Genomic DNA, 27,326 nt, shown 5'->3' with positions numbered 1-27,326 from the left:
TGTAAGAACTTTATATATGAATAAAACTTAACACCTTTTATTAGGGTTGTAGAAACATGATTTTTATACTTGTTCTCATCTGGTTTTATTATTTATTATATCTGACTTTTTTAAATTTATTTTTTTATGATCTCTTGATAATCCAGACCACATGTACATCTGTACTTTGCAAGATACATATATTTTCACTTTCCAAATGAGATATTTGTCTAGGTCAGCACCTCTGAAGTAATTGATAATATTCAGCCCTAGCAATTCTAATGATGTTAGTATTGCTTGCAAAAAAAAAAAAAAAATCTTAGCTTTTTGAGGGTACATAAACCATCTTGAAGATATCATGGGTGGGCCTAGCAGGGAAAGGAACTGTGATCTAGCCAGATAGATGAAAAAACACTTAACCTGGTCTGGGAATAATACAGAATGTTAAGTCAATGAAAGAAAGTAGCAGGTGAATATTTACTGTAATAAAGGAATTTTGTTTGTAAGGGTGTGATTCAATTCAGGCTTTTCTTAAAGGTACATGTTTCTATCAAAACTTCTATCCACAGGAATAGAAAAATGGTGAAGCCTTTTTTTTTTTTTTTTTTTTTTTTTAATTCTTATCTCTGATAAGCATAGCAGTCTAGGAAAAAATTTGATGTTTCAATGGTATAATAATTGATATTTTCACATAACATTCTGTGCAGTCCTTCAACTTTTTCAGGTTTCTTTATAGGAGACTGGGAGTGATTCAGCTGGAATTTCTATGAAAGTAATGGACACTTTGGTTAGCCACAAAGGAAATTTTGAAATTGTTTTGTAATCAGGTACTAACAATTCACTGTCTAGCATTCCACAGCAGATTCAAGTTTTTTCTTTTACACAGGAAGTTGCTTTAAAGAAGAAACAGGAGTTGTGTCCACCACTTCCTCCTCCCCAGTTCTACTCAAGCCTTATTGAAGAGATAGGAATTCTTGGTTGGGACAAGTAGGTCTATTTTAAAATACTTCAGAAGTTTTTTTTTTTTTTCACATTTCAGTCAATGTATTTGCAGTTTTAGCAATTTATACCCTTTTTAGTCAAAGTATTTGATTATAATTAGGGCAACCGATCATCACTGTGGCTATGAATTAAAGGGATATGATGTTTAACAAACTGATCTACAAGGTAAAATACTAAATATGATTTGGAAAAAAAATAACATTTTTATATACAAAATAAGATGTTACCATATTTTTATTGAATATAAATGTGTTACTGTTTTAGTTTTGTTGAGGTATAATTGACAAAGAAGATTATAATATTTTTAATGTGTACAATATGATCATTTTGATTTATATGCGTATTGTGGAAGAATTCCTATAAACTCGTTAACATCTCCATCACCGCACATATTTGCTTTTTTTCCTGATATTTTTTGGGCCGTTGTTCTTGTGGCTGTTATGGAAGAGAGACTTTTAGGAACTTCTCACTGCCATTGTCCCTGACATCACTCAATATATTTACTGCCATTTTCACCGATAGCTTGCTGTATTTGTCTCACCCATTTTGTGTTTTTCTCTCCCATCTGCTTTCATCTGCCTTTATTTGAAATAATCAAGAATTTTATTAGTTTTTATTCTATTAAATTGTTATACATTCTTTTACTGTTCTTCTAGAATTACCTTAGAAATTATAACATACATATAGCAAAATATACATTGTTACTGTTACCAATTTTCTTATAAGTCTCCTTAATGTGTTTTCTCATTTCTTTACATGTTGTGTTATTGTTATCATACATTTTAATTCTCTATTTAAAATTGGCAAGCTTTTAAAAAAAGTTTTTTTTTTTGAGGGAGTGTGTGCATGAGCTGGGGAGGAATAGGTAGGGGGGGTGGTGGTAGGGGGAGGAAGGCAGGGAGAGACTTTTAAGCAGGCTCTACTCCCAGTGTGGAGCCTAATGTAGGGCTCTAACTCACAATTGTGAGATCATGACTTGAACTAAAATCAAGAGTCAGATGCTTAACTGACTGAGCCACCCAAGTGTCCCCCCACCCAAGTTGGCAAGCTTTGTGATTCTATTTAAAGTCAGTATACATATATTTGTGTGTATATATGTGTCCCAGAAACAATGATTTCTCCCAGTGTTCTTCACTCTTTCCTGCATTTCTGTCCTTCTGTCTGGAATCTTTTTCTTCCTGACACAAGACTTTTTTTAATATTTTTTTTGAGATATAATTGACATATAATACTAGTTTCAAGTAGACAACATAGTGATTTGATAGATGTATATATCATGAAATGATCACAACAATAAGGCTAGCCAACATCCACCATCACATATACTTACACAATTTTTTTCTTGTGAGGAGAGCTTTCAAGACTTACTTTCAGGGCACTTGGGTGGCTCAGTCAGTTGAGCGTCTCTTAATTTTGTCTTAGGTCATGATCTTAGGGTTCATGACATGGGGTCCCATGCTATTAGTGTGGAGCTTGCCTGGGATTCTCTCTCTCCTCCCTCTGCCCCTACCCCGCTCATGTTCACTCTCTCTCTTTCTCTTTCTCAAAATAAAATAAACATTAAAAAAAATTTAGTCTCTTAGCAACTTCCAAATATATAATACAGTATTAATTATAGTCACTGTGCTTTACATTACATAACTGGAAGTTTGTATCATTTTGCCACCTTCACTCATTTCACCTCTGCCTCTGGCAACCACCAGTGCATTCTCTGTATTTGAGTTCTGTTTGTTTCTTTTATTTTGCTTTTTCTTTTTTTAAAGATTCCATGTACAAGTGAGGTCATGTAGTATTTTTTTCCTCTGTCTGACTTGTTTTACTTAGCATAATGCCCTGAAGGTCCATCTGTGGTGTCACAATAGCAGGATGTCCTTTTTTGTGGCCGAATAGTATTTCATTGTATATTTGGTGTATATAATTATACCAAATTTTCTTTCTCCATTCATGATGTTAGTGGATACTTAGGTTGTTTCCATGTCATGGCTATGGTAAATATTGCTGCAGTGAACTTGGGGATGCAGCTATCTCTTCAACATTGTGATTTTGTTTTCTTTGGATGTATACCCAGAAATGGAATTGCTGGACCATATGGCAGTTCTATTTTTAATTTTAGAATGTGTACAGATTTATAATTGCTGTATCTTCCTGTGGATTTTCGTTTTTATCATTAAATGTTTCTTTTAGTCTCTGGTAATACTTATTCCCTTAATGTCTACTTTGTTAGATATTAATATAAGATTTCAGTGCTTTATTAAAATTCTCTTTTTCCCTATTTTCTTACATAGTTATTTAAAAATACTTTTCTACTAACTCTCATAATCTAGATCCACCAGAGTTTGTTTTTAATTTTTTTTTTCTTATAGTTTTCAGTCATGTAGTTAGTCCTGGGTCTTGGCATTCCTAGTACTTTTTTTTTTTTTTTCCTTCTCTTTTTTCCAAATTGTCTGTCTGCTTTCTTCATTTTTAGAGCAGTTTAGGTTCACAGCAAAATTGAGAAGAAGGTACAGGGATTCTTCTTGTACTTTTTGCCCCTATGTATGTGTAGACTGCCCTGTTATTCCCCACACCAAGGTGCTACATTTGTGATAATGGATCAGCTTCTATCCACACATTGTTGTCACCCCAAAACCATACTTTACATTGGGGTTTACTCTTAGGCATGAACATCTTATTATGGTTTTGGACAAATGTTTAATGACCTGTATTTCCTCTGTGCTCCAAGTATCCATCCCTGCCTTCTTATCCCCTAACCTCTAGCAGCCACTGATCTTTTTACTGTCTCCACAGCTTTGGATTTTCCAGAATGTCTATAGTTGGAATCCTACAGTATGTAGCCTTTTCAGATTGGCTTCTTTTAGTTAGTAATATGTGTTCAAATTTCCTCTTAGTCTTTTCATGGCCTGTTAGTTCATTTGTTTTTACCACTGAATATAATTCCATTGTCTGGATATACCAATTTTATTGATCCATTAAGTTAGTAAAGGACATCTTGGTTGCATCCAAGTTTTGGCATTACTAATAAAGCTGCTATAGACATCTGTATGTAGGTTTCCATGTTTTTTTTTTTCTTTTTTCATCTACAGTGGTAAATACCTGGACCTGCTACTTTTTTTTTCTTAAGTTTTTATTTAAATTCTAGTTAACATACAGTAGTATGTTAGTTATGTTAGTTAGTATGTTAATTAGTTTCAGGTGTACAATATAATGATTCAGTACTTCCATACACCATGGGGTGCTTATCACAATCAGTGCACTCCTTAATCCCACCCACCTCCCCTCTGGTAACCATCAGTTTGTTCTCTGTAGTTAAGAGTCTGTTTCTTGGTTTGCTTCTTTTTTTTAATTTTTAATGTTTTTGCTCATTTTTTTAATTCCACATGAGTGAAATCATATGGAATTGGTCTTTCTCTGATTCTTCTATTTCACTTAGCTAATACTGTCTAGCTCCATCCATGTCATTGCAAATGGTAAGATTTTATTCTTTTTTATGGCTGGATAATATTCCATTGTATATATACCACATCTTCCTTAACCATTCATCAGTCAGTAGACACTTGGGCTGTTTCCATAATTTGGCTATTGATGACAATGGTGCTATAAACATTGGGGTGCATGTATCCCTTTGAATCAGTATTTTTGTATCCTTTGGGTAAATACCTAGTAGTGTAATTGCTGGGTGTAGGGTAGGTCTATTTTTAACTTTTTGAGGAACCTCCATACTGTTTTCCAGAGTGACTGCACTAGTTTGTCTTCCCACCAACAATGTAAGAGTGCTCCCCTTTCTCCCCCCTCCTCCCCAATACCTGTTGTTTCTTGTGTTGTTGATTGTAGTCGTTTTGACAGGGGTGAGGCGGTATGCCATTGTGGTTTTGATTTGTATTTTTCCTGGATGATGAGTCATGTTGAGAATCTTTTCATGTGGGCCCAATACTTTTTTTTTTTTTTTGACAATAAAGAGTAAAGGGTTTTTCTTTATTTTCACAATAGAATGGCTTGAATACTCTATAACAACAACAAAAATGTAAAACCTGAAATTTCCTGGTCTCTACTCGATAAGATGACTACTTTTTCTTAAAAAAAAAAAAAAAAAACCCAAAAACAAAAACTGGTAAAAGGGGAGAAGTGAAGAAATGAACTTAATTTGCACATATTTTAGTTAATGCACCTTTTCTCACTGACTGTTGCTGGCTGTTCTTCAGTATTTGCCCTTGTTCATTAAGGCTGAAGTGCTATGCCTGATAATCTTTTGCTGAGTGTTAGAAGTTGTGTATAAAGTTGAGAGGCTCTAGATGAGGATATTTTCTTTGACAAAGTGTTTACTTTTTCATTTGCTAAGAAATAGAGTGGGGGCAGGTTACTGTAATCCTGCTAGAGACTGAACTGGTTCAGGTTGGGTTATATAGTCTTTGTAAGATTCACTGTAGTACGTACTGTTCCCCTCTCTCTCCTAAGCTATAAGTCTTCAGAACTTTCCAGCGGGAGCTAGATGTGTTCATTGGAATTTCTCCCTTGGTAGATCCTAAACTCTTATGTGTGTCTTTTTTTTTTTTTTTTTTTTCACTCCTTTTTGAAAGACAGACAGAATCCAAAGTAGGCTCCAGGCTCTAGGCACAGAGCCCAATGCAGAACTTGGACCCATGAACCACGAGATCATGATCTGTGCCGAAGTCAGATGCTTAACCGACTGAATCACCCAGGCACCCTTTATATGTGTCTTTTCACAAGTCCAGTTTACCTCCCAGTTGGAGTCAGGGGTCTGCTTTTGACAATGCTTCATCTACCTCTTGTTTGTTTTGCTTTTAGGGGTAGCCATACAAGAGTTCCCACTGAGAGCCTGGGGATATTCACTGGGGCTTTTTCCCACTAGTGGGAAATGTTAATTAATTTTTTCTTATATTATGAGAGATCTAATTATTCTCCTTTGGTTTTCATTGGCTTTCTGCTTATTTTTTTCTTTTATCCTCTTATCCCTTGCAGTTTAAGGATTTATCAAAAGTTTTGATGGAAAAATGGCCTGAATATTAGGATAAGATCTCTGGCCCTACCATTCACTAGATTCTGGCCCTTTATGTCTGTTATTTTTATTTCTCTAACCTTAAGAGATGGCCAGAAGTGCTGCTAGGTGGTTTTGTTGTTTTATGTTTTGGTGCCACTTAATGGCGGCTATCTGTGCCCTTCACCCAAATCCTACTTCTCTTGCCCTGTGCCCAGAGTTGGCAAATTAGCCGAGGGAAAAATGGCTGCAGTATTGGCTTACCTCTCCGTTGTTTCTCTTACTTCAGGACGTTGGTTCTTCAAGTTTTGTTGCCTTCAAACTTACTTTCCCCTTGCATCAGGCTGGTCTAAGTAGTTCTCAGTGGGAGTGTAGTTCTGTGGCAAGCTACTCCATTTTCGCCAGAAATGGATGCTACGTGTAACTTTAAATGTACTGTTGGTGGTTTTAGTGGGGACTGGCTAATGTTTATTCATATGATTAGGCATGATTTGATAAGGTGCCATTCATGAATAAGATTTGAGAAAAGCTAGAACTTTTAAATAAAATTTAGCATAATGATGGAGGGGAGAGACAGAAGACAAGTAATGAATTGAGATGAACTAATAGTAATTTGGCTGAAATCATGGAGGTTTGTCTGGAGGCATTGACACCATGGACCTGATCATTCTTTGGATTTAAGGTGATGGAGAAAAATCATGTTGACTTATTTAAAGCTGCTTAAATGTTAAGATCTTAGGTGTTCAGAGGATAGTTAGGAATGTAGGAAGGACTTGGGAAGGGAAACCCTTTTTTAAGTGGATGTGACCTGTTTGGAGGAACTCCAGTAATAAGTAGTTCAAGAACTGAGAATGCAAATATGAGATTTTTGAATCATTCTTTCCCCCCCCCCCCCCCCCCACCTAACTATTGAATGCCTATAATGTAAGGCAGTGGAGATCTATAGGCAAGACTTGGGATTCCTCAAGGAACTTAAATCTAGTGGGAGAGTCAGCATTTAAGTAGATGATCACAGTAGTACTTAATTATAGCTGTGACAAGTACTACAGAATATAATTATAAGATTTCTTGAACGCCATTAGCAACAAAGGTATATGAGAAATAGTGCAAGTATTAAAATATTTTATGGAATAAATATCTTTTAGGGACAAATAGAAAGTATTTACTTTTACTTTGCATTATATACATTTTTCTGATGTGGGAGAAAAAGAAATGTCTATCTTGGATAACAGAGGATGCCAAAAAGAAGGTTATGAATACCTCTATGATAGCACTGCTTACAACATGAATGCTTGTCTCCCCCTGGAACTAAGATTATTATATACAGGAACTTCCACTTTCGAAGTTTCTGTCATATGCTACTTACTGCTAACCATTTTACATAATTCTTAGTTAATTCTCAGAATAAATTTCAAGATACATATTTTTATGCTGAACTTTATATATAAAATGAGCGTATGTAGCCAAGACTGGCTGCATAACAGTCCTCAGGCGTTCTGTGTGAACGATGCTGCCTGGAATTGTGCTGTGGGGGAGCTCTGAGATGGAGCCTTTATTGAAGTTACCTCAAGTACTTGGAGAGATAGTTTTTATTAGTTTCATCCTCAGTGTGTGACTATCTCATCATGGATAAAATTGGCCATATGCAAAATTAACCCATCCTGAGAGAGAGTTTTGAAATCTGTTGCTTAGATTTGTGAAAGATCAAAGTTTAATTATAGTGACTAGTGTGCATGATTGAATTAGAATATAGCTCCTGTTTCTGAATCATTTGTTTCATAGTCTTTACAAATGAGGAATGCGTTAGCAGAAGAGAAGTTGTTTGCATGGATTGTCCGAAGACAAAGAAGATGTTGTCAGTATTTATTCACTATCTGGAATAAGAAAATCTATCGATATTATTTTGTGATTTGATTCTTAAATTAGGTCTGGTATAGTTGGCACACTGATAGTTCTGAGGGTCCTGAAACCTAATATTAACAGCAAGAGTTGAATTGGGCTGTTCACATACTAGAATTGCTACCTTTTGAGATCCTGGCTGGTCAGGTGGCCAGCTTCTTAATGTAAAATATCCCTTAAAATGACGCAGATAGTGATTTGTACAACTAATTGATTTGAATGGATTGTCAGAATCTTAATGATTCCCAGACCATGTCAGTATGTCTATATTTTCCCTACACTCTAAATAATAATTGTATAGAGTTTTTGGTGTAATGGTAAAATCTGATAATAAAAAACAAATATTTTTTTAAGGTAATGAAGACCTTGCTGTGTTTTTAAATGAGATATTTGACATATCTAATCAGTTCTGTTGGATCAGACATTATAAAAAAAATAGGAAAAATAAATAAATACTTAGAATATGATTGAAATCTTTATTTTCTATATTCACATACCTTTTTTATAGAAATGACATTGAGAATTAGTAACTGACCTTAAGTTTGATTGCTATTGTTATAATTTCTGAATTTGTTTCAACTTCTATACTCACTAAAAACATCTAGGAGTCCAAAGGGTAAAAAGATGATAAGGCAGCTATGGGTGATTTTAGGTGTTACACAGTTCACAAAGGTGAGTGATGCAGAAGGAGATTTTGATGGGTTTCCATTCACTTCTGCTTGTGTTGTTTTGTAGAATGGCTCATGAAAATGATAAGAATTAAGTAGAGTCCTTGGGGTTTAGCAAGATTTTCTGTTTGTTATTAAGAATGCCCTGACTGAATACTTTTCATTATAAGTGGGTTGACATAAATTAGGATTTTTATCCTTTTATCCTGGCCTCTTTCAGTCTCAGAAGTGTCTCAATTTGGAAGAAATGCACGTCTTAGTTATAAAATACCTTATGTTTGTTTTAGTAATCACATGGCCCAGGTAATTCAGAGATTAGATAGTTCCAACTGGGGGAAGTGTGATCTAATGGTTGTTTTTTGTCAACTAGAGTGAGTAGAATTCCAACTATTTAGCCTTTTAAATTTGTCTTGTAAAAGAGCTGAGTTTTATTAAATTTATTGTGCTGTTAAAAGATTGTAGACATATATTAAGTTGGATTTTTAATGAAGTACCTTGTTTTGGTAATGGACTTAATCCATTGACGGCGATATTTTCTATAATTCTCAGTACATTTCAAAGAACTGTATACCTTATTGGGAGAAATGGAGATACTTGTCTAGTTATTGGAATTCATTTTGTCTTAAGAGCTTTAATTCTGGCTTATCAGCTGTGTGAACTTGGGCAAGTAATGTAACCTCTTTGAGCCACATTTTCATAGTTTTTCAAATGAAACTAATACTTAATAAGGATTGAAAAGAAACACATGTCATTCGATTTCAAATAATGCCTTGTGTAAAGTAGGTATAAAGTTGTTGAGCCACCAGTTCACCTAAAAGTGTCAGACTACATAGGAGTTTTACAGCTCTTAATTAGTATTATGATTTAATTACAACCAGTAATGATAATTTCCATTGCATAATGCATAAGAACATAGATGTTATTAATAAGTATGATTTTCATTCTAAATTACCTATATATTAGAGTGCTTTTTCCTCGTATATATTCAAATCACTGAATAACTGGAAATTATCTAATAGTGAAAAAATTGCATTTTTCTAAATTGGTAAGAAGTTTATAGTATATATTACAATTTAAACAATATGCATTCAGTTGTTTAAAACTTGCATATGAATCAATAAATATGAACCAGTCTGATAGCAGCATCTCCATGGTCATATAATACATACATGCATAGAAGTTTAAAACTTTCACATTCCTGGGGCACTTGGGTGGCTTAGTGGATTAAGCGTCTGACTCTTGATTTCGGCTCCACATTGGGTTCCTCGCTGACAGCATGGAGCCTGCTCGAGATTCTCTCTCTCCCCTCTCTCTTTGCTTCCCCCCTGCTATGCATGCATGCTCTCTCTCTCTCTCAAACTTAAAAAAACAAAAACCCTTTCATATTCCTTAAAGGTTATTTGGGAAGCAAAAATTTGTGACAGTTGTGAGAAAGGTGAAATCCTTTAGGGCTGCAGATGATCTAGGAAGGTTCTTAGAGGAGGTGGATATTGGGATAAGCTTGGAAGGAATATAGAGAGCCTTACAAGGGAGGCAGTGGTAGAAACAAGTTTGTACTGCTGGAAATGTGCCATTCATCTTTGGACTTTGGAGATCAGTTGTTGACTTAAGAGGATTAATATCAGGGCCAGACTGAAAGGTCTTGACTATTAGCCTAAGGATTGTTTATATGCAAGTGATGGGGACTCCTTGACTGTTTCTGAGCAAGAGGTTGATACAATTGAAAAAGTACTTAGGGAGATTAATTTAGCCATGGGAGGACAGGGTAGATTGATGTATACAGAAGATACAAGAAAAAAACACCAATTAGGGAGGTTTTTTGAAGTAGTTAATGCTTAAACTTGAGGGTGGTGGTAAACATGGAATTGATGCTTTATTAAAATATGAAGGTCTGTAACCTGCCTTTTGATGTTATTGCTGCATAAATGCAACTATTTTATATTATTTTAATTTTGTTTGTTTGAGAGCAAGACAGGGAGAGTGCGACAGAGGGAGGGGGCAGAGGCAGAGAGAGAGAAAATACCAAGCAGGCTCCACGCTCAGCATGGAGCCTGACACAGGGCTGGATCCCACAACCCTAGGGTCATGACCTGAGCTGAAATCAAGAGTCAGACACTCAACCTCAACCTGTTGAGCCACTCAGGCACCCATGCATCTTAGATGTTTAAAGAAAAACTATGTAACTTAAGCTGTTGGTCAAACTAAGGATAGTGTTACAAAGCAATTTTCTTCTGTTTTTCTCTATTGATAACATTCAGCTATTAATGTGAATAGCAAAAACCTCTGGTAAGCTTAAGAATTAGTGTCCTTTTCAAATGTTTAAAAAACTTAACTGTCAAGTTTAGTGCCATTTTATTGTAAGCAGTAACTTGTAAAGAAATGTAGCCAATGATAAATACAAAGTAAAGTGCCAAAAATAGAGTTTTTTCTTTAGGTTTTATATTTGTATGTTTACACTTTCTTAGTCAATTTTGGATTATGCCTAGCTAAGTAAGAACACCTAAATATAAATAAGTAATAACTTCTAAATATAAATTTTAAAAATGATTTTATAACTTTTCAAAAATGTGAGCTTTTCAAAAGTGATGACTTTCCTGTTTATTATTTATATGAATTTATATGTTACTCGAATGAGTGAAAACTACAGTTATTCCATATTGTCTAAATTGAGATACCCAACTTTACAATAAAGCAGAACATTTGAAATAGGCTTTTTTTTTTAGAAAAATTGATTTTAATATTACTTGTTAACAGTTTATTACTTTTTTCCCCTCCCTTAATATCTCTTCCATACACCAAACAATAAGATACTATTCTTATTGTGGATAGAAATACATTCTGTTGGTAAGGGTACAAGCTAAGGTGCCATTAACAAAGAGAACGCCAAATTCTCAATTTTCCAACAAGATAGAATTTTATTCATCTCTCATTTAACAGTTGAGAGGTAGGCAAGGTGGTCAGGAGGGAGTTCGTGGCTCTGTTTGGTCCATAAGGTCATCCAGGAACTCAAGTTTCTTTGTTTCTCAACCATCCACCCTGGGTGCATTTTTTTGTTTGCTTGGTTTTAAGTTTATTGATTGTATGTGTGTGTGTGAGAGAGAGAGAGAGAGAAAGAAAGAGAGAGAGAGAGATGGGGGGGAGGGGAGAGAATCCCAGGCGGGCTTTGTGCCATTAGCACAGAGCCCGATGTGGGACTTGAACCCTTGAACCATGAGATCATGACCTGAGTCAAAATCAAGAGTCCGATGCTTAACCGACTGAGCCACCCAGGCGTCCCACCCTGGCTGCATTGTTAAGTACAGTAGTTATTAGCCATATGTGGCTATTGATATTTATATTTAAATTACATTAAAAATGCAGTTTTAATATATTTTAAGTTCTTCATAGCTACGTGTGGCTGTTGCTGCTGTTTTGGACAGTGCGGGTATAGACTACTTCCATCCTAGCAGAGGTTCTGTTGGTCAGAGCTGCTCTAAGAGCGTTGTTCTTGTCTGCATGGTCTTTGCTGGCTTATGTTGGCTTAAGTTCTAGTGTACAGGCAGGGAGAATGAGAGGAGTAGGGAGAGGGGAAGGCGTGGTTTTGTTACAAATGATTCAAGAGATGCACAAATCACTGCTTACAGTTCATCGGCCAGATTTAGTGATATGCTGACATCCAAGTGCAGCTGGAAGGACTGCTAGCTGTCGGATGTACCCTGCTAAAATTTGGTTTAGCAAAATTGTACCCAAGATGTTAATAATTTAGAATAAGGTTTCTTCCTGTCCCTTATACAAAGTAGACAGGCATCAGCATGGGTAAAATATTTAATTTTAAATGACTATGCTGAGATTAACCTGCAATTACAAACATTGTTTGATACTTTATTTGAATTACTTCTTAAAGTTCAGCAGAATTAACGTTATGATCATTTTGACAGCAAGGCCATATCTAATGTAGTTCCTCTGTCTTAAACTTTGTGGGAAGATAATTTTTTGTGTAATTGCATAAAGACCAGAACTTTTATTTCTATCTTATTTTATAGATGTTCAGTAACTTTTAATATTTTGATGCTGAGCAGCAGTGTGAAAAGTACTGGTTAATGATTTAGTCTTTCCTTTTCTCTCCCCACCCCTCTTGTTCTCTCTGTGTCTATATATTTATCATGATTGTAAACTACTTAGGGCTTATGATAAAGAGCAGCAGTCTTTTTTTTTTTTTCCTCCACACCATTTTTGTATCCCTGCTCTTAGTCTTTAAGATAGACACTGAAATGTTCACGTTCACTGAAATGCTCATGTTCACAACTTCCATATTTCTAAATAATGTGCCTTATTCAATATAACTTGATTTATCCGTTTTGGAAATTACATACCGATTATTATAGTAGAAAAGGATTTGGCTCTCATACTACCTTTTCTGTCCCTTCCTCACTCTTCTTTTATTCCTCTGTTAGCTTTAATATTTCTTAAACTTCTTTCATGTCCCTTCAGTTAAAGATGTATCTCTTACTCTCAAATTAGCAATTACAAATTTTAGTGTCCCTGATCTTCCTTCCTCATATCTTTTCCTTCTATCTCTCAAGTTTTGTCCTCTCTTCCTTTTAAATTGCCGTGGTCAAATATATTTACATTAGTTTCTATAACTATAATTAAGTCTCTTAGTTTTGTCTGTTGCTGGATTCTAAAAATCATAATTAGTAAGCAGCTAAATTTTTAATGACTACATAAATGCTTTTCACCGAAAAACTAATGGTGGAGCAATTACAGTTTTTGTCATAGCTTTATTGTTTATAACTTCACTTAAAATTCCCTCATTCCTTTTTGGTTTCTTGCATTTTTAAAAAATTTTTCTTAATTTCCTCTTGTATTTAAGTCATACTTTCTATTCTCCGTATTATACAAACTTTCCTTTTTTTGCCCCCTGTCTACCCTCTGGAGCCTTCTTTTCTTCCTGTTCTAATCTGTTTTGTCACCCAGTGCTTTTCTAACCACTTTTCATTTTTATAATAGCTGTTGGAAATTTGTTTTGTTAATGTTTGTTCCTTCTTGTTCTTTTTGTTAACTGTTTACTTGTAACTTTTTAAAATTCTTTGGTTCTGTTTTGATTAGAGAGAATATGAATGCATGTCTCAACGTCTTGAATCTGAAGTGTCAGCGTTTTTAGAGTCAGAGCCTTAGACTCGTCTTGATGAAACATGTGACGAAGTCTCATGTTCTAAACTCTCGGGGGTAGGGGATTGGGGAGATGTTTACAGATACATAACCATTATTTTCTTTTACGTACAAGTCATTAATATTTTAATGTAAATAGTTTTTTTCTAGAATAATTTTGCTTTCATTTATTTTCTAAGACCCTAGACTTTGCATAGTTCAGGATACATATTTCTTCTGTTGATAAAGACTGTTTTGTTTTACTTCTTATTCTATTTTTGAGGATCCAGATCTTCAGACTTAGATCTATTTTTCATTACAAGCAGTGTTCCACAACTATTGCCCAGCATTTCTTGAAATTGACCCATTTTACCATTACATCTGGCTAGTGACTAGATGGCATATAGTGATGTTAAAAGAAATGTTTCCTAGGTGAGGAGGCTAATGTTAGTTCTGAACTCTAATGGGTCTCACCATCAGTCTGGGTGATAAGTTGTGCAATACTCTTAGGCTACTTTTTATCTTTACAAGAGAATAGTATTGTAAAAATGTCAAAAAATATCCACATGCCCAGTTCACTAGTAAATATACTGCTAAATTTGAACCTTTTTGGCAGTAGCTTATACTACTCAAGGGACCATATTTTTACAGAATGATGTATTTCAAAGGGTATTGGTTTCCGTTGTAGAAAATTCATGCATTTAGAGCAACTTAAAGCCAGAAACAATTGTGCTTGTGCTATGGGTTTAAAATATTAGTCATCTTGAATGCATGTCCAGGTTAAATGTCAGAAGCTATATATTGCACAAAAAGAAAATTTATTGTTACCAGATTGGACTGTACCTGTGCTTATATAACCTTTTCCTTAGAGTGTCAATTGAGTATATGAACTAATATCAGCCAGATTTTTGTACACTAACATTATTGATAATAAAGGAGAAGTTCATTGAAGAGAAAAACAAATAAAGGAAGCACAAAAGTCTCATACTGTATGAAACTACAGAAATGGATCAAAGAGTTTGACAGGAAGTTTAATGTGTACATAAGTAGAAGCTGACAGCAACATGCTGTGTGTGCCAAAGGTTCCAGTGATGGAAAACCGAAACATAGTGCTCACTGACCACAGCATGAGCCTTGACACACATTGTAAATAATCCAGAGATCTATGACTGCATTAAGCACCAGGCTGGTGTATTAACGGCAGTAAATCTATAGCTGCATAAAGGGCTGGCATGCAGAAATTCCTCGGATTAATTTTTGTAATGGATTAATAGGAATACAGCAAATATTTTCATTTTGAATTCTACCATCCTTTAACCTCCACCCCCCCCAACTTTGCCCTCCCTAGCATGATCATTTTTTATTTCCTTCTACTCACCAGACTTGTATTTGTGGATACTTGTCTCAGTACCATCAAGTTAAAAGCTGAAGATGCTTCTGGTAGAAAACATTTAATTACTCTCAAGTTGAAGGCAAAGGTATGTGCTTCATTAAACTGTTATGGTTAGGAAATACTTGTGAAATGAACTCTGAATGTTTGCAATGTAAAGAGGTGCTAGTTGCTTCCAAAATATATATATATATATATTTGGTACTTTAAGTAATTTATTTTGGAAAGCTCCTAAAACTTACCCCTCAAGTTTCCAAAAGCATAGACATAATTTCATGTCACTGTTCAGTGCAAATTGGATCAAAATATAGGCTTCATAATAAATATTACGGATAAGTCTCCACGTGCCATTTGTAATGCTGTACAAAGAAAAAACTTGAGTTTCCACTGTCCCAAGTAAAGTTTCACTGAAGTCTCTTGTCTTCAGCTCTATGAATTACATTTGTAGTTCTTATTTCTGAACATCACTCGGACTCTGAAAACACATCCACATGCATTGCTTTTTATTGCTTGCTTGTTTTGTCTGAAATTTTACTCCTGTATTTTAAGAATTTGCAAAGGTTATGCCTTCATTTGTAGACTCTTCACAGGTTGGTGATCTGTGATTACTTACTAACTTTATTGGCACAAAACATAGCTGTTTCATCTTTATTTTTTAGTTCTAGATTTTGAACTTTGAGAAATAAGTAGGATAAGCAAGTTCAGCCTATTAATCGTTTACTTGGTAATCACTAGGGAAACATCAGAATTTGGGAAAACTAGGACATTTAACTTTTTTTGTTTCTAGGAATCATCAATCAACTCTATTTCAGAAGATTGTAGTGATGAAAAGATCAATTGTGTTTGTCCTTTTTAAAAATGTGTCTGGCATTTAAGCTTTCCATGAGAGAAAATATATAAAGCTGTACTGGGTGACACAGAAAAGTTGGTATCTTATAATGCCTCTTTATCAGACAAGTTGAGAAATGACTTTCTCTTTTTCCTCACACACAGAATATTCAGGTATAATTTTAAGATTTATGACTGTTAAGTGATGAAAAAATTAGTGGGATAGAAATCTTGTTTGTAAAAGAAGATATGGATAGTTTTGTTAAGGTGAACATTTTTTATTTTCTTTTTAAAGGTGTGCTTGCTTGCTTTCTTTTTCTTTCTTTCTTTCTTTCTTTCTTTCTTTCTTTCTTTCTTTCTTTCTTTCTTTCTTTCTTTCTTTCTTTCTATCAGGGAGAAATCTTATTTTATTCTACCACCAAAGGTCACATACCACTAGTGGCAAGGGTTCTGTCATTTACTTCAAAGTTTTATTTGTTTATACTTTGTACATTGATAAAAGTTCCTTTGCCACTGTGAAGACCAAAATGAAAAATTTTAAATGCATCTCATCCTTATTCTGGGTGCTGGTGGGGTAATGTTTTTTTAATAGCCTGATTTTTATAAAAAATAGTTTTTTTTTTTTTTTTTTTTTTTTTTTTTTTTTTACTAAGGAGACGATGCTTTACATCAGCACTGCCTGTAACTACAAGATTTTGTTATTAACTCTAATGACATTATTAGTAGTATTGAGAGTGAGGATGTAGCCACTAGTATGTTCCATCCTGTTTGCTTTTTATTACATCTTTTTTTGGGTAGATAAGGTGACACTTAATATAATTTCTGTGAAGAATGTTTTCAAGTGTCCATATTTGCAGCATCGATAGCTGTGAAGCATTGTTATGGATGTCCTGGCAAGAGAGACTAGAAAGCTTTATTTAAATTAAGGAAGGAATTAAGAAAAAAACTATATCAAAAAAAAACAAAAAAAGCCAGGGTGGAAATGAATGAATCTTATGTTGGTATGATTTCATTAGAGTCCTTAATTGTCCATTTAGTTCAGTTTTCATAGACCAAAGATGTATTTTAGATGTGGTAATTTCTTCTTCTTCTTCTTCTTCTTCTTCTTCTTCTTCTTCTTCTTCTTCTTCTTCTTCTTCTTTTAGGAGTATTTGGGATTTTCAGTTAAAAACTGATAACTGAAGCTATACGTTAAGAGTATATAAGGCAAATATCATAGCTCAAACTTAATTTTAAAGAGTCAAGCTGATTAAAAAAAAAAAGTAAACCATAAAGCACGCTTAACTTTGCAAATATACAAACCTTTATTTCTTATATCTGATACTTTTTGATATATAGTAAAAGAACACATTTATTTTTTTGCTTAAATACATATTCTCCCAATTCTGCCATTCCCCCTCACTGTCTCCAACCCTCAAAGAAAATATTAATTTTAAATAATCACTCTATTAAGTAAGTACATAAATCAAAAAAGGGAAACAGTTGAATTTTGTCACTTTTCTAGGTGTATTTCTATGCAGTATTTACAATACCTGGTGGACCAGAGCTTCCTCGGCTTTGGCCAAGGGCAGAACTACTTGAAAACCAAATCACATGTTTCAGAGGCTGGGCACTCTGTCTCTGATGGCTGTTTCTGTAATTTGCTACAGTTTGTATGTATTTACTTGGCGGTAACCTTGCTGCTTAGATGGTCCAATCACAGAACATTTGGGTTAAAATTTTCCTTAGAACAATATGCTACAGAGTCTAAAAAATACCATATATGATAAAAATATTTACTTAATATGCTATGATAATTCTTTTATAGTTACTGATTTGATTGAATTGTTTCAAGTGAGATTTGAAAAACTGTTAATAAAAATGATTGACCACTTATTTTTAATTAATGCCCCTTTATGTGGAGCTTTTGTTGTCATTTAGACTGCTAAAGAAAAACTTGGCAATTAGTCTCTGGTTTTATATATACCTATCTATACAGCTTCCTATCAAAAACTATCTGAATTTTGATAAAGCTGTTTCACAATATTGCATTAGTCATCTGTGTTGTAGTTAGTGCTACCACACAAATGATTCTGAAATATCTAGGATCCTACTTCATAATTCATGTTAAGTCTTCCAGAAGTATATCAGTTTGCTTTTTAGGTTCTATATACAATTATGTATAGTTTCTTATATAAACAAAATCGATGTTGAGCATGAATATAACATACAGTATATTTGCATTTAACTTCTACAATAAAGTCACCTACAGATAGATCAATCTAATTTATTATATTTGTATGTCTGCATAATTATACATAAAAATATATTTGAAAGATGTTCTTATCTCAAATTCTAAAATTCTATGGAGACTCATTTATGGATATGGGGTCATATCAAATTTATTCTAACCTCTTTTTTAACTATCTGTAGGTCTCTTTCTGTATCTGTCTGTATATACTTATTTACTGAGTCCTATTTGGATTAGGATCATATTTTCTTTTAAAATAATGTTGCTGTATGTACTAAATGACTTCCACATTAACAGCTATTTTCCTTTGTTCATCTACTCTCAATACAGTAAACATTTCATTAACTTTGTACTCTTCCCTAGATTGATGATTTAAGTTAAAGAGTTGATATTGTTCATTGTCAGCATGAGTAGGAGATAAAAAGCAGCGATTTAAATTGAACTAGATACTCCATTTTTGACCCATGGAGGTTTCAAGTGTGCATTATTATTTTTACAGAATCTTAACATGTTAGAGGGAAGAGATGTTATAAGACTTTTAGTTGCGTCTCATCAATTTTACATATCAAACAGCCAGGGAGGTTAAATGACTTGTCCAAGATCATACAAGTTAGCAGAACTAGAAATCAGAAAGTTAAGGTCTCTGCCTGCACTTACTTTGAGATAATCACAGGACTTGTAAAAATGGCATACAGATCGTTTTTGTAGTGATTATAACAGTTATAATCTGAAGTACTTAGAATCTGATATTTAGAATTGTACTAGAGCTTCCTCAGTCTCAGCCTGACCTTCTTCTTTTTTCCTTTTCTCCAAATTAAATCATTATTATATTTTTATATGATTTCCTGTATACTTTCCTTTGTGTTACCAGTTCTGTGTAGTCAGGTACCATCAGAATATGTTGATAAGCTTCTTTTTAGCAAACCACATATTATAACTAAATGTTAATTCTTTTCAAAACATTGACTTCGGATGGGCTGGCGTGTGCTAAATACTGTAGTGCTAATTCTTGGAACCCATTTGCTTATTCAGCGAAGTAGTGAAAAAAGTGAAAGTCTAAAACTTCTTTTAAACATTTTCTCAAATGAGAGACAGAGGTTTTCCCCAAACTCATTTTCTCTTAGTAAGTTTTGCTTTTTAATGAAAAAAGAAATGAGTATTTTATAATTACATGTGACTTTCAAGAATCCAGAATTGGATTTTACAGAAATCATGTAGTACAATTCTATAATAATGAAATTGATTTTAGGAAAAATTGCCTTTGTCTTTCTTAACTTGGACATCTGATTTGTCCTTAATGACTGTCACTTTTTGTGTGAAGGTATTGAATTAATTTTCTCTTTATCAACCATGAAAAGGTTTTTCTTAAAGCTGTTACTTCTATTTTTCCTTAATAACCAGAAAGCATTTCATTGCTTCTTTTTATTTATGTTCTTGCTAGGAGTAATTGCTTTGTTGTGGAAAATACTTCTTTTAATTGATAGCTTACATTTTTTGTACATTTCATGATTCTTTTAACAGATACAGCATTTTTAAATAGTGACTGAGACTGAGATTAAATTTTAGGTTGAAAGGATATTAAATACCAATCAGTTTTAAAGATGAAAAATCTCTCGTTTTAAAGAGAAAGAAACTGAGACCCTGTGTGGTTCTCCCCTCAGCTTACATTAACAGGTGACCTGACACTGAATTAATTCATTATTCTTTACTCAAAACCCAGTGCTTTGGCATCCCAGTCACCAAACTTTGTACCTCCTGAGCATAACTTGACTATTAATTAGCTCTTGACATTTTTTATAAGAATAGAATCAAAATATTTATATATAATGCGTTTGAATTTATAATAAAACTTTTCCTATTCAGTTTTTCTAAGATACTTCATGTGAAATTACCACACAGAAGCAAAAATCACCTGATTTTATGCTTTTTTGTAGTACCCTGCAGAATCACCAGATTGTTTTGTGGATTTTCCTGTTCCATTTTCTGTTTCTTGGACACCACAGGTAAGTTGTTAAATTTATTTTAAGTAGCTAAAAATCATAAGTGGCCTTTATAGGTTATAGAGTGTTTTTTTTTTTTTTTCTTTTTAGGTTTTTTCCTAAGCATTTATTTATAAACAGAACTTTTAGAGTGCTTTTTTTCCATATTTTCTAGTAGTTAATATCTACTTTCTCCCTCACCTCACATGTAAACCCACCATCCAGTATTGAGATGTTTATGCCTCATAGTAGATAAATATGAAGGTCTAATGACAGGAATTTTCCTTTAAATTTAAATCATAAAGAACTCTATAAAGCCGTGAGCAGTAAGTGGAAAGTTGAGTGGATTTTTCAGATTGCTAAAACTGTTAATATTGATGGCATAATATCAGAGAATCATTTTTCATAGGAGAATGAGTTATGACTGAAAATACGAATCATTTCCACTCAGTTTTTATTGTTATAAAGGAGTTCCCATAATTCATCCCTGAACTTAGATTATATTTTTGTGTGGGCTTTGGAACATTCATACTTCATGTAAAGAATGTAGGAAATTCTTGCTCCTGCTTCTGTCAATTTAATTTCTTAAAAAGTTGGTGATAATTTAACAAGAGGATGAAATTAGAAGTGCAGTGTAAACAGCAACATTATATAGATACAAGGTGGTATGGGTATTAGTAGCACCATCATCAACATGACGTGTGTGTGATTTTTAAAGATCTGACAGTGGTGGTTAGACTCCAAGAACAATCTAATGTTGACAGGCAGGGTCCTTCTTTCACCAAGTAAATTGTGGCAGTGGATAGCAAAATGGAGAGAACATTTCTATTCTTATGCAAAGAGGGGGAAAAAACATTCCTGTGGACATTTTACAGATACTCTCTAGGCTGCCCATATTTGTGTTAGGAAATTTTGATAGGGCCAAGTGAAAATTTATGCTTAATGTTTTCAATAAAAACAGAGTCAAGTGATTGCATATGTAGTTAGTTTTTTTTTAAAAAACCTAACAGGATTTAAATAGTGTTGTATAAGTTCAAATATCCTTTTAATCACATACATGTTAAAAATGATTTTTCTAATTTTTTTCTTTAAAAACAAAAGTCTCCCTCCTTTCGATGGAAATTGAGAAAACACAGCAAAATAAAGGAGAGGAAATACCCTGTGATTTGCTTTTGGTATTCTGATATATGTTATTAATATCTAAGAAATGCTGTGTTGATTTTTTTTTTAAAGAAACTTTTCCTCTTTTCCAAATGTACATTTTCTATTTGGCCTTCCTCTTTTTAAAATATATATTTTCCTTTTTTTTAAATACACATGTCCTATTGGCTCTGTAAATTTTGTTATGTGTGAGATTATGAGATAACACTGTGCTTGTATTATTCTTTCCAGATCTGCTATCTCTAGATTATATTTTAATATAAAAATCCCAAGACTATACTTTTGATGAGTTTCTAGTGTTTTTGAATGTAGATAACTCAGGTTTTTCCCATACTTAAACCTGTGAAAAAGTTTGCATCTCCACAAAAAGAGTGTTAGCACTTACCTTATTCTGTCATTTAGCAAAATTTGTGATTTCAATACACTGGGAAGTCTCTGAGGGTAATTTCTTTGAAAGTTTCTATCGCTCCTTAACACCAGCTCAATGCCTTGCACATTTAAGCATGGGATGAATTTTAGATTTAATTAGGTCATACAGCAAGTTTTCTGTTTTGTACTAGCTCTAAGAAGACAGAACTAATTAGTGACTGGAATGTCCTATTTATTTTTTAATTAAAGAAGATACTAAAATTCTTGGTAAAGCACAGATGAAAATTTGGCTACCTTCCTTTTTATCCACAGACTCTGATTTGACAGATGTTAACTTTTTGTCATGTTTGTTTCACTTACATCTTTTATTTCTGTCTCTCTCTTAGGAATAAAATGTTCTAGGAACAAGTAAGACTTTATTTCCCTCTTTTTCCTTTTTCTTTTCTTCTCTCCCTTTCTAGAAGTAACCACCTTCCTGAAATTGATACATGGTCTATCCATGCATATTTTTTTGCCACATTTGCTCATGCCATATTCTGTAATATAGGCTGGCTGAAGTTTTTAAGCAGCATTGTTTCTGAGATTTACCCATGGTCTTTGTATGTTTAGTACATTTACTTTAAATGCTTAATATAGTTCCATTATATGAATCCACCAGTTAACTTATTCATTGCCATACTGATAGGGTTGTTAACAATTTCTTAGGTGGTGCTCTAGTGAACATCCTTATGTTTCCTTGTACACATGGGAGACTTTTAGGGTGGCTTATGCCTAGAAGTGAAAATGTTGGATTGAAAGGAATGTGCCTCTTTGAGATTACTAAATGTTGCCAGATTGCCTTCCCAAATTGGTTGTCTAAGTTTACACTCGTACCCAGGATTGCATAGTAATACCTACTTTTCCAAATCCTTTCCAAGTCTTAGTCCGACTGTAGTCTGACCTTAATTTTTAACAAGAATTGATAATCATCATTATGGTACTTAAAATCTTTGTATATTTAAAATTTTTTCTTTTATTGTAAGTGTCCCTTTTTTTATTTGGATACCAGTTGTTGGTTACATGGAATGTATCTTCTTTCTGTGGCATACTTTTTAACTTTGTGTATGATCTTTTCTGTCAGAAGTTTAACTTTCAGTGTGGTCCCATGTATCATCTCTTTCTTGTGATTTCTGCTTTTTGTGTCTTGAATGAGAAAATCTTTCATATCTTGTTCTGAAAAGATAGTTTCCTAATATTCTAAAAGTTATATGTTTTCTTCACATTTAATTAGGAGCTGGGACTCTTATTTACACTTGGCTATTTAGTATATGCTCATAAAATTTGGATTTGTCTTCATTGTGTAAGTCTAGGGGTGATTTCAGTTTTTCTTTTACATTTGCCATTAAAATTTAGAAAATTTTCAAAATACGTTATTTACCTGTTTTAGAATCGAGCATAGCAATACATCATAAGCATTTTGGTGATTCTACCAGTGGTATGAACTCTTGAGTCTTTTAGACATGATAAGAGTATTGGCAAGGTTTATTTTAAACGTAAGAAGCAGTATCAGACCACTTTGTATGGTCTTTTTCCATTGCCTTTTTGGAAACAATTTTGCTTGTGGGAGTTATTTTCTCTTAACAATCTTTAAACAGTTGTAGTTCTTAAGCAAAATAAACGTGGTCTAACAGCAAACTTCTATTTACGAGATGGTAAATAGGTCCCAGATCATTGATTTAAAAAATCCTTGTCTGTTTTTGTACATTTCCTCTTTGGATTCAGTGTTTCTGGACTTTAAACTTGGAAGATCTTTATTTTCCTTTCTTTTTGTGAAATAATAGGCATGGCTTTGTGGCATCCATATTAAAAATGGGTAATTTTCCTTATGGTCCCTGTCTTCCTGCTGGGTTGATAATGTTTTGATGTATTTTTCTTTTGCTCTGATGAGAGGTCTGCTGCTGCTGCTCTGACATATTCATTTGGATGAATAATTATAACTTGCACAATGTCAAGCTGAAGATGGTAGGGTTTTGTGCGTCATGACAAGCCTAGTAGCCAGTGCAGGTGTCTCACAGCATGATCAGCAACAGCCAGTGTATTCTGGCTCAGAGGAGACATTTAGAGTAGTAAGAAATCAGCACCAAGGGCAAGGCTGCTGCTACTACTGCTGCCGTGATCTGTGCCAAAGAAACACAAAGTGCTTCTCAAAGACAAGTGACTGCATACGTCTTTTCAGCAATTTACTTTGTTTACCCAATAAATTTTCTTTTGTAGATTTTAGCGTATAATGTAAGAATATCTCATGATTTTTATCTTAGTCTACTTCCCAGCATCACAGATGCTCCGAAATGTATCTTTAACAATCTGCTACCTTTGGGACTTTTACTTCCAGGTTGTATTTGCGGATTTTGTTGACTAATGAGACCATAGAATGCTGTAATGTAAGATTTTAAGTGCACTGAAATTGGGATCTAAAAGAACACAATTCATTCTCTCCAGGTCACTGATCAACCCCAAATAGGTGTTAGAATTGCAGTTCTATCTATAACTGTGCCATTAAGTGCAGGTTTGGTGATGTATCCTTGCCATTGCAGTTAGAATTTTCAGATTTGGTATGATACGGTAAGTAGCGGTCTTATGTTTTTTATCACAGAAGTCTCATATACTTAGAGTAATGCCATGAATGCAAGAACAGCAAAACTAATGATGAAACCTCTGGCTGATAAGCTGATGGTGAATGAAGAACTCATAATTAAAGGAAACAGTCCTATTACATAGCAGGGAGCATGATCCATTAGTTAGAGCAGCCGACTAGCAGTTGGGAATCGTTGGTTTTGTTTACAGTTCAGCCATTGACTTAATTGTATAATTTCAAACAAGTCATGTGACTGCCCCTTGCCTCAGTTTATATGTGTATGCAGATAATGAACTTTTTCTTTTTCACAGAGATATTGAGAAAAATAAATTTGATTTAAAATAAACAATGTCTGGGGAAAAACCCTCCGTACCCCGTCTAAGGATCCTGTGCAACTACTCCTTTTTTGCCCTCCTAGATTATCTTTCTTTCCATTTTTTTCTTTGCTCTCCTTATTGGAGAACACCAAGTCCTGGATTCTTGTTCACTCTTAAATTGATTAATTAAATGTGCTTTTGCCAAGGCAGTTTTGTTGCCATAGTGGTATGCTTAAAAAGACATCAAAAGGACCAAAACAAAGAAACTTAACTCAATGTTGAGATCATGTGATATGGTAAAAGTACCAATGTGATATTGGCCTCAGTAATCTATTAGCCATCTTTCATTTTTTTCTTTTTTAATAACTGTTGTTGTTGTTGTTGATTTATTTTGAGAGAGAGTGAGAGAAACAGAGCATGAGCAGGTGAAGGGCAGAGATGGGTAGGTGGGAGAGAGAATCCCAAGGAGGCTCCACGCTCAGTGCAGCGCCTAACACAGGGCTTGATCTCATGACCCAGATCATAACTTGACCTGAAATTAAGAGTTGGATGCTTAACTGACTGAGCCACCCAGGTGCCCAGTAACTTATTTTAAAAGTACCCTGCATTAATTCTAAAAAAGAGACAGAAAATACAAATAAGCAAGCTTAAGAAAATATAAAATCACCTGTAATGCCTTCATTTAGAATGGGGTTCTTACCGGATAATAGCTTTGAAACTATGCTTGTCACTTGACAAAATATTTTAGTTTTTAAAACATCACCGATAATGCTGTGCATTTATCCTAGGAACTCCTTAGAATCATTTAGTTTTTAGTTAGGTTTATGTTTATCCATCAAATTAAGAACTGTCATGTCCATAAACTAGGAACTGGTTATGCTTACATTTATTTAGGTCCCTCACTTAAGGGACAGTGGTTTCTTAATCCATATTTTGCATATTTTTGTTGAATTTACACCTAAGCATTTAAAAAATGTGTTGCTACTGTGAATACTTGTTTAAGAAATCATATTTTCTAGGGGCACCTGGGTGTCTCAGTTGGTTAAGCATCCGGCTCTTGGTTTTGATTCAGGTCACGATCTCATGGTTCATGGGTTTGAGCCCCATGTCAGGTTCTGCACTGACAGCTCAGAGCCTGCTTGGAATTCTCTCTCTCCCTCTCTCTCTCTCTCTCTCTCTCTCTCTCTCTCTCTCTCTCTTTCAAAATAAATAAACTTAAAAAAATAATATTTCCTAGTTTACCATGACAGTATGGGCAAGCTATTTGTTTTTAAGTTTTTACTTTTTACTACAGTTACATGAGAACATAGTTTAAAGAGTTAGGTTACAGGGTTTTTGTTGATGTTGTTTGCTTTTTAGAACAAATAGTACTTCCTAGCCACCTTCCCACCTTTTTCTCCTTCTGCGGAGTCAGTGACTTTTAATTTTTAGCTGATCCTTTTGGCCTTATAATATTATTTGTATTATTACGTGCTCTTGTAATTATACTGCATTTTGTTTTTGTGTTAGTCCTTATCTGTTAACTTTCCACTATAGATGAGGTTGCTGTTTCTTCTCCCACTCCACACACATGCATACTTCGTATCTTCCTGTTTTCCCCAAATAGCTATCTTTTTTTTTTTTAATTTTTTTTTTTTTCAACGTTTATTTATTTTTGGGACAGAGAGAGACAGAGCATGAACGGGGTTGGGGCAGAGAGAGAGGGAGACACAGAATCGGAAACAGGCTCCAGGCTCTGAGCCATCAGCCCAGAGCCTGACGCGGGGCTCGAACTCACGGACCGCGAGATCGTGACCTGGCTGAAGTCGGACGCTTAACCGACTGCGCCACCCAGGCGCCCCAGCCCAAATAGCTATCTTTTATTTATTTACTTTTTTTTTTTATATGCAATGTTTCACGAATTTGTGTGTCCTCCTTATGCAGGGGCCATGCTAATCTTCTCTGTATTATTCCAATGTTAGTAGATGTGCTACTGAGGTGAGCGTCCAAATAGTTATCTTTTAATTTTGATTATATTAATTTTCAGGGTTTACATTATTATGAACACGTATGTGTATTATGCAGAGATGAGCCTTGTAGTTAACCCTCATTTTTCCTTTGTCACCCTGGCTGTTGCTATTCCTAGAGTTAACAGTTACCTTACTTTGTCACTTCTGTAGTTTTGTCTGTACTTAACACTCATTCAGCCTCCAATTTCCATCACTTGTCTACATCTCCTCTTAGCCATCTATATTAGGTTTTCTGTTAGCTTTATTTTCTGGGAAATTTCATCAACTTTACCTCATAACCTTCCTGTTGAGGTGTTTTGTTTGTTTGTTTGTTTTTCTTTTTACTCCTGTCATGTTCATCTCTAAGAGTTCACTTCATAGGTATATATTCTTTTTTCCCCAGAGATAGTAATATTTTTCTTTTTTTTTTTTTTTTCCCCTCCGCCTCTGAGTCGTTTCTATTTCCTTGAGTTGCTTTTTTGTCTAGGCTTATAATCTTCGTTTATCTGCTTGTGATGAAAAGTCAGCTATAAAAAGCTCTTTGGAAGCTTTGAGTGCGTATGTGGGGCCTGTCAACTGTGAACCTTCGTGTAGAGTCATCTGAGTAGATCGAGTAATGAGGAATGCCAAATGTCAGTACCTTTTAGGTCTTTTTGAATGATTGATTGGTTGGTTAGATTTCTTGGAGAAGACTCTTCCAACCTTCTGCCTGGTAGTCCCTGAGCAAGCAGAAAACACTCCTGTGAGGTATAAGTTGACCAAGGCTGGTGGACAGGACA

General features: G+C 34.3%; 1 protein-coding gene and 1 non-coding gene across 2 annotated transcripts in view; one reads left to right on the top strand and one right to left on the bottom strand.

The window, feature by feature from the left end:
- The window catches only part of FANCL (FA complementation group L), an 85,534-nt gene that overhangs the window by 20,325 nt on the left and 37,883 nt on the right, over nt 1–27,326 (top strand). Inside the window, exons 5-8 of the mRNA XM_045446127.1 lie at nt 716–766; nt 866–966; nt 15,053–15,149; nt 20,054–20,122. Of these exons, the coding sequence (XP_045302083.1) occupies nt 716–766; nt 866–966; nt 15,053–15,149; nt 20,054–20,122 (318 nt within the window). The remainder of the gene's footprint in view (nt 1–715; nt 767–865; nt 967–15,052; nt 15,150–20,053; nt 20,123–27,326) is intronic.
- On the bottom strand, nt 26,438–26,544 carry LOC123581833. Its single transcript, XR_006704045.1, has one exon. It is a non-coding gene; the product is annotated as a U6 spliceosomal RNA (small nuclear RNA).

Source organism: Leopardus geoffroyi, chromosome A3 (assembly GCF_018350155.1).
Source record: "Leopardus geoffroyi isolate Oge1 chromosome A3, O.geoffroyi_Oge1_pat1.0, whole genome shotgun sequence".
Taxonomy (NCBI): Eukaryota; Metazoa; Chordata; class Mammalia; order Carnivora; family Felidae; genus Leopardus; species Leopardus geoffroyi.
Note: the sequence above shows the minus strand (reverse complement) of the source record. Positions and strands in the feature narration are given on the sequence as shown.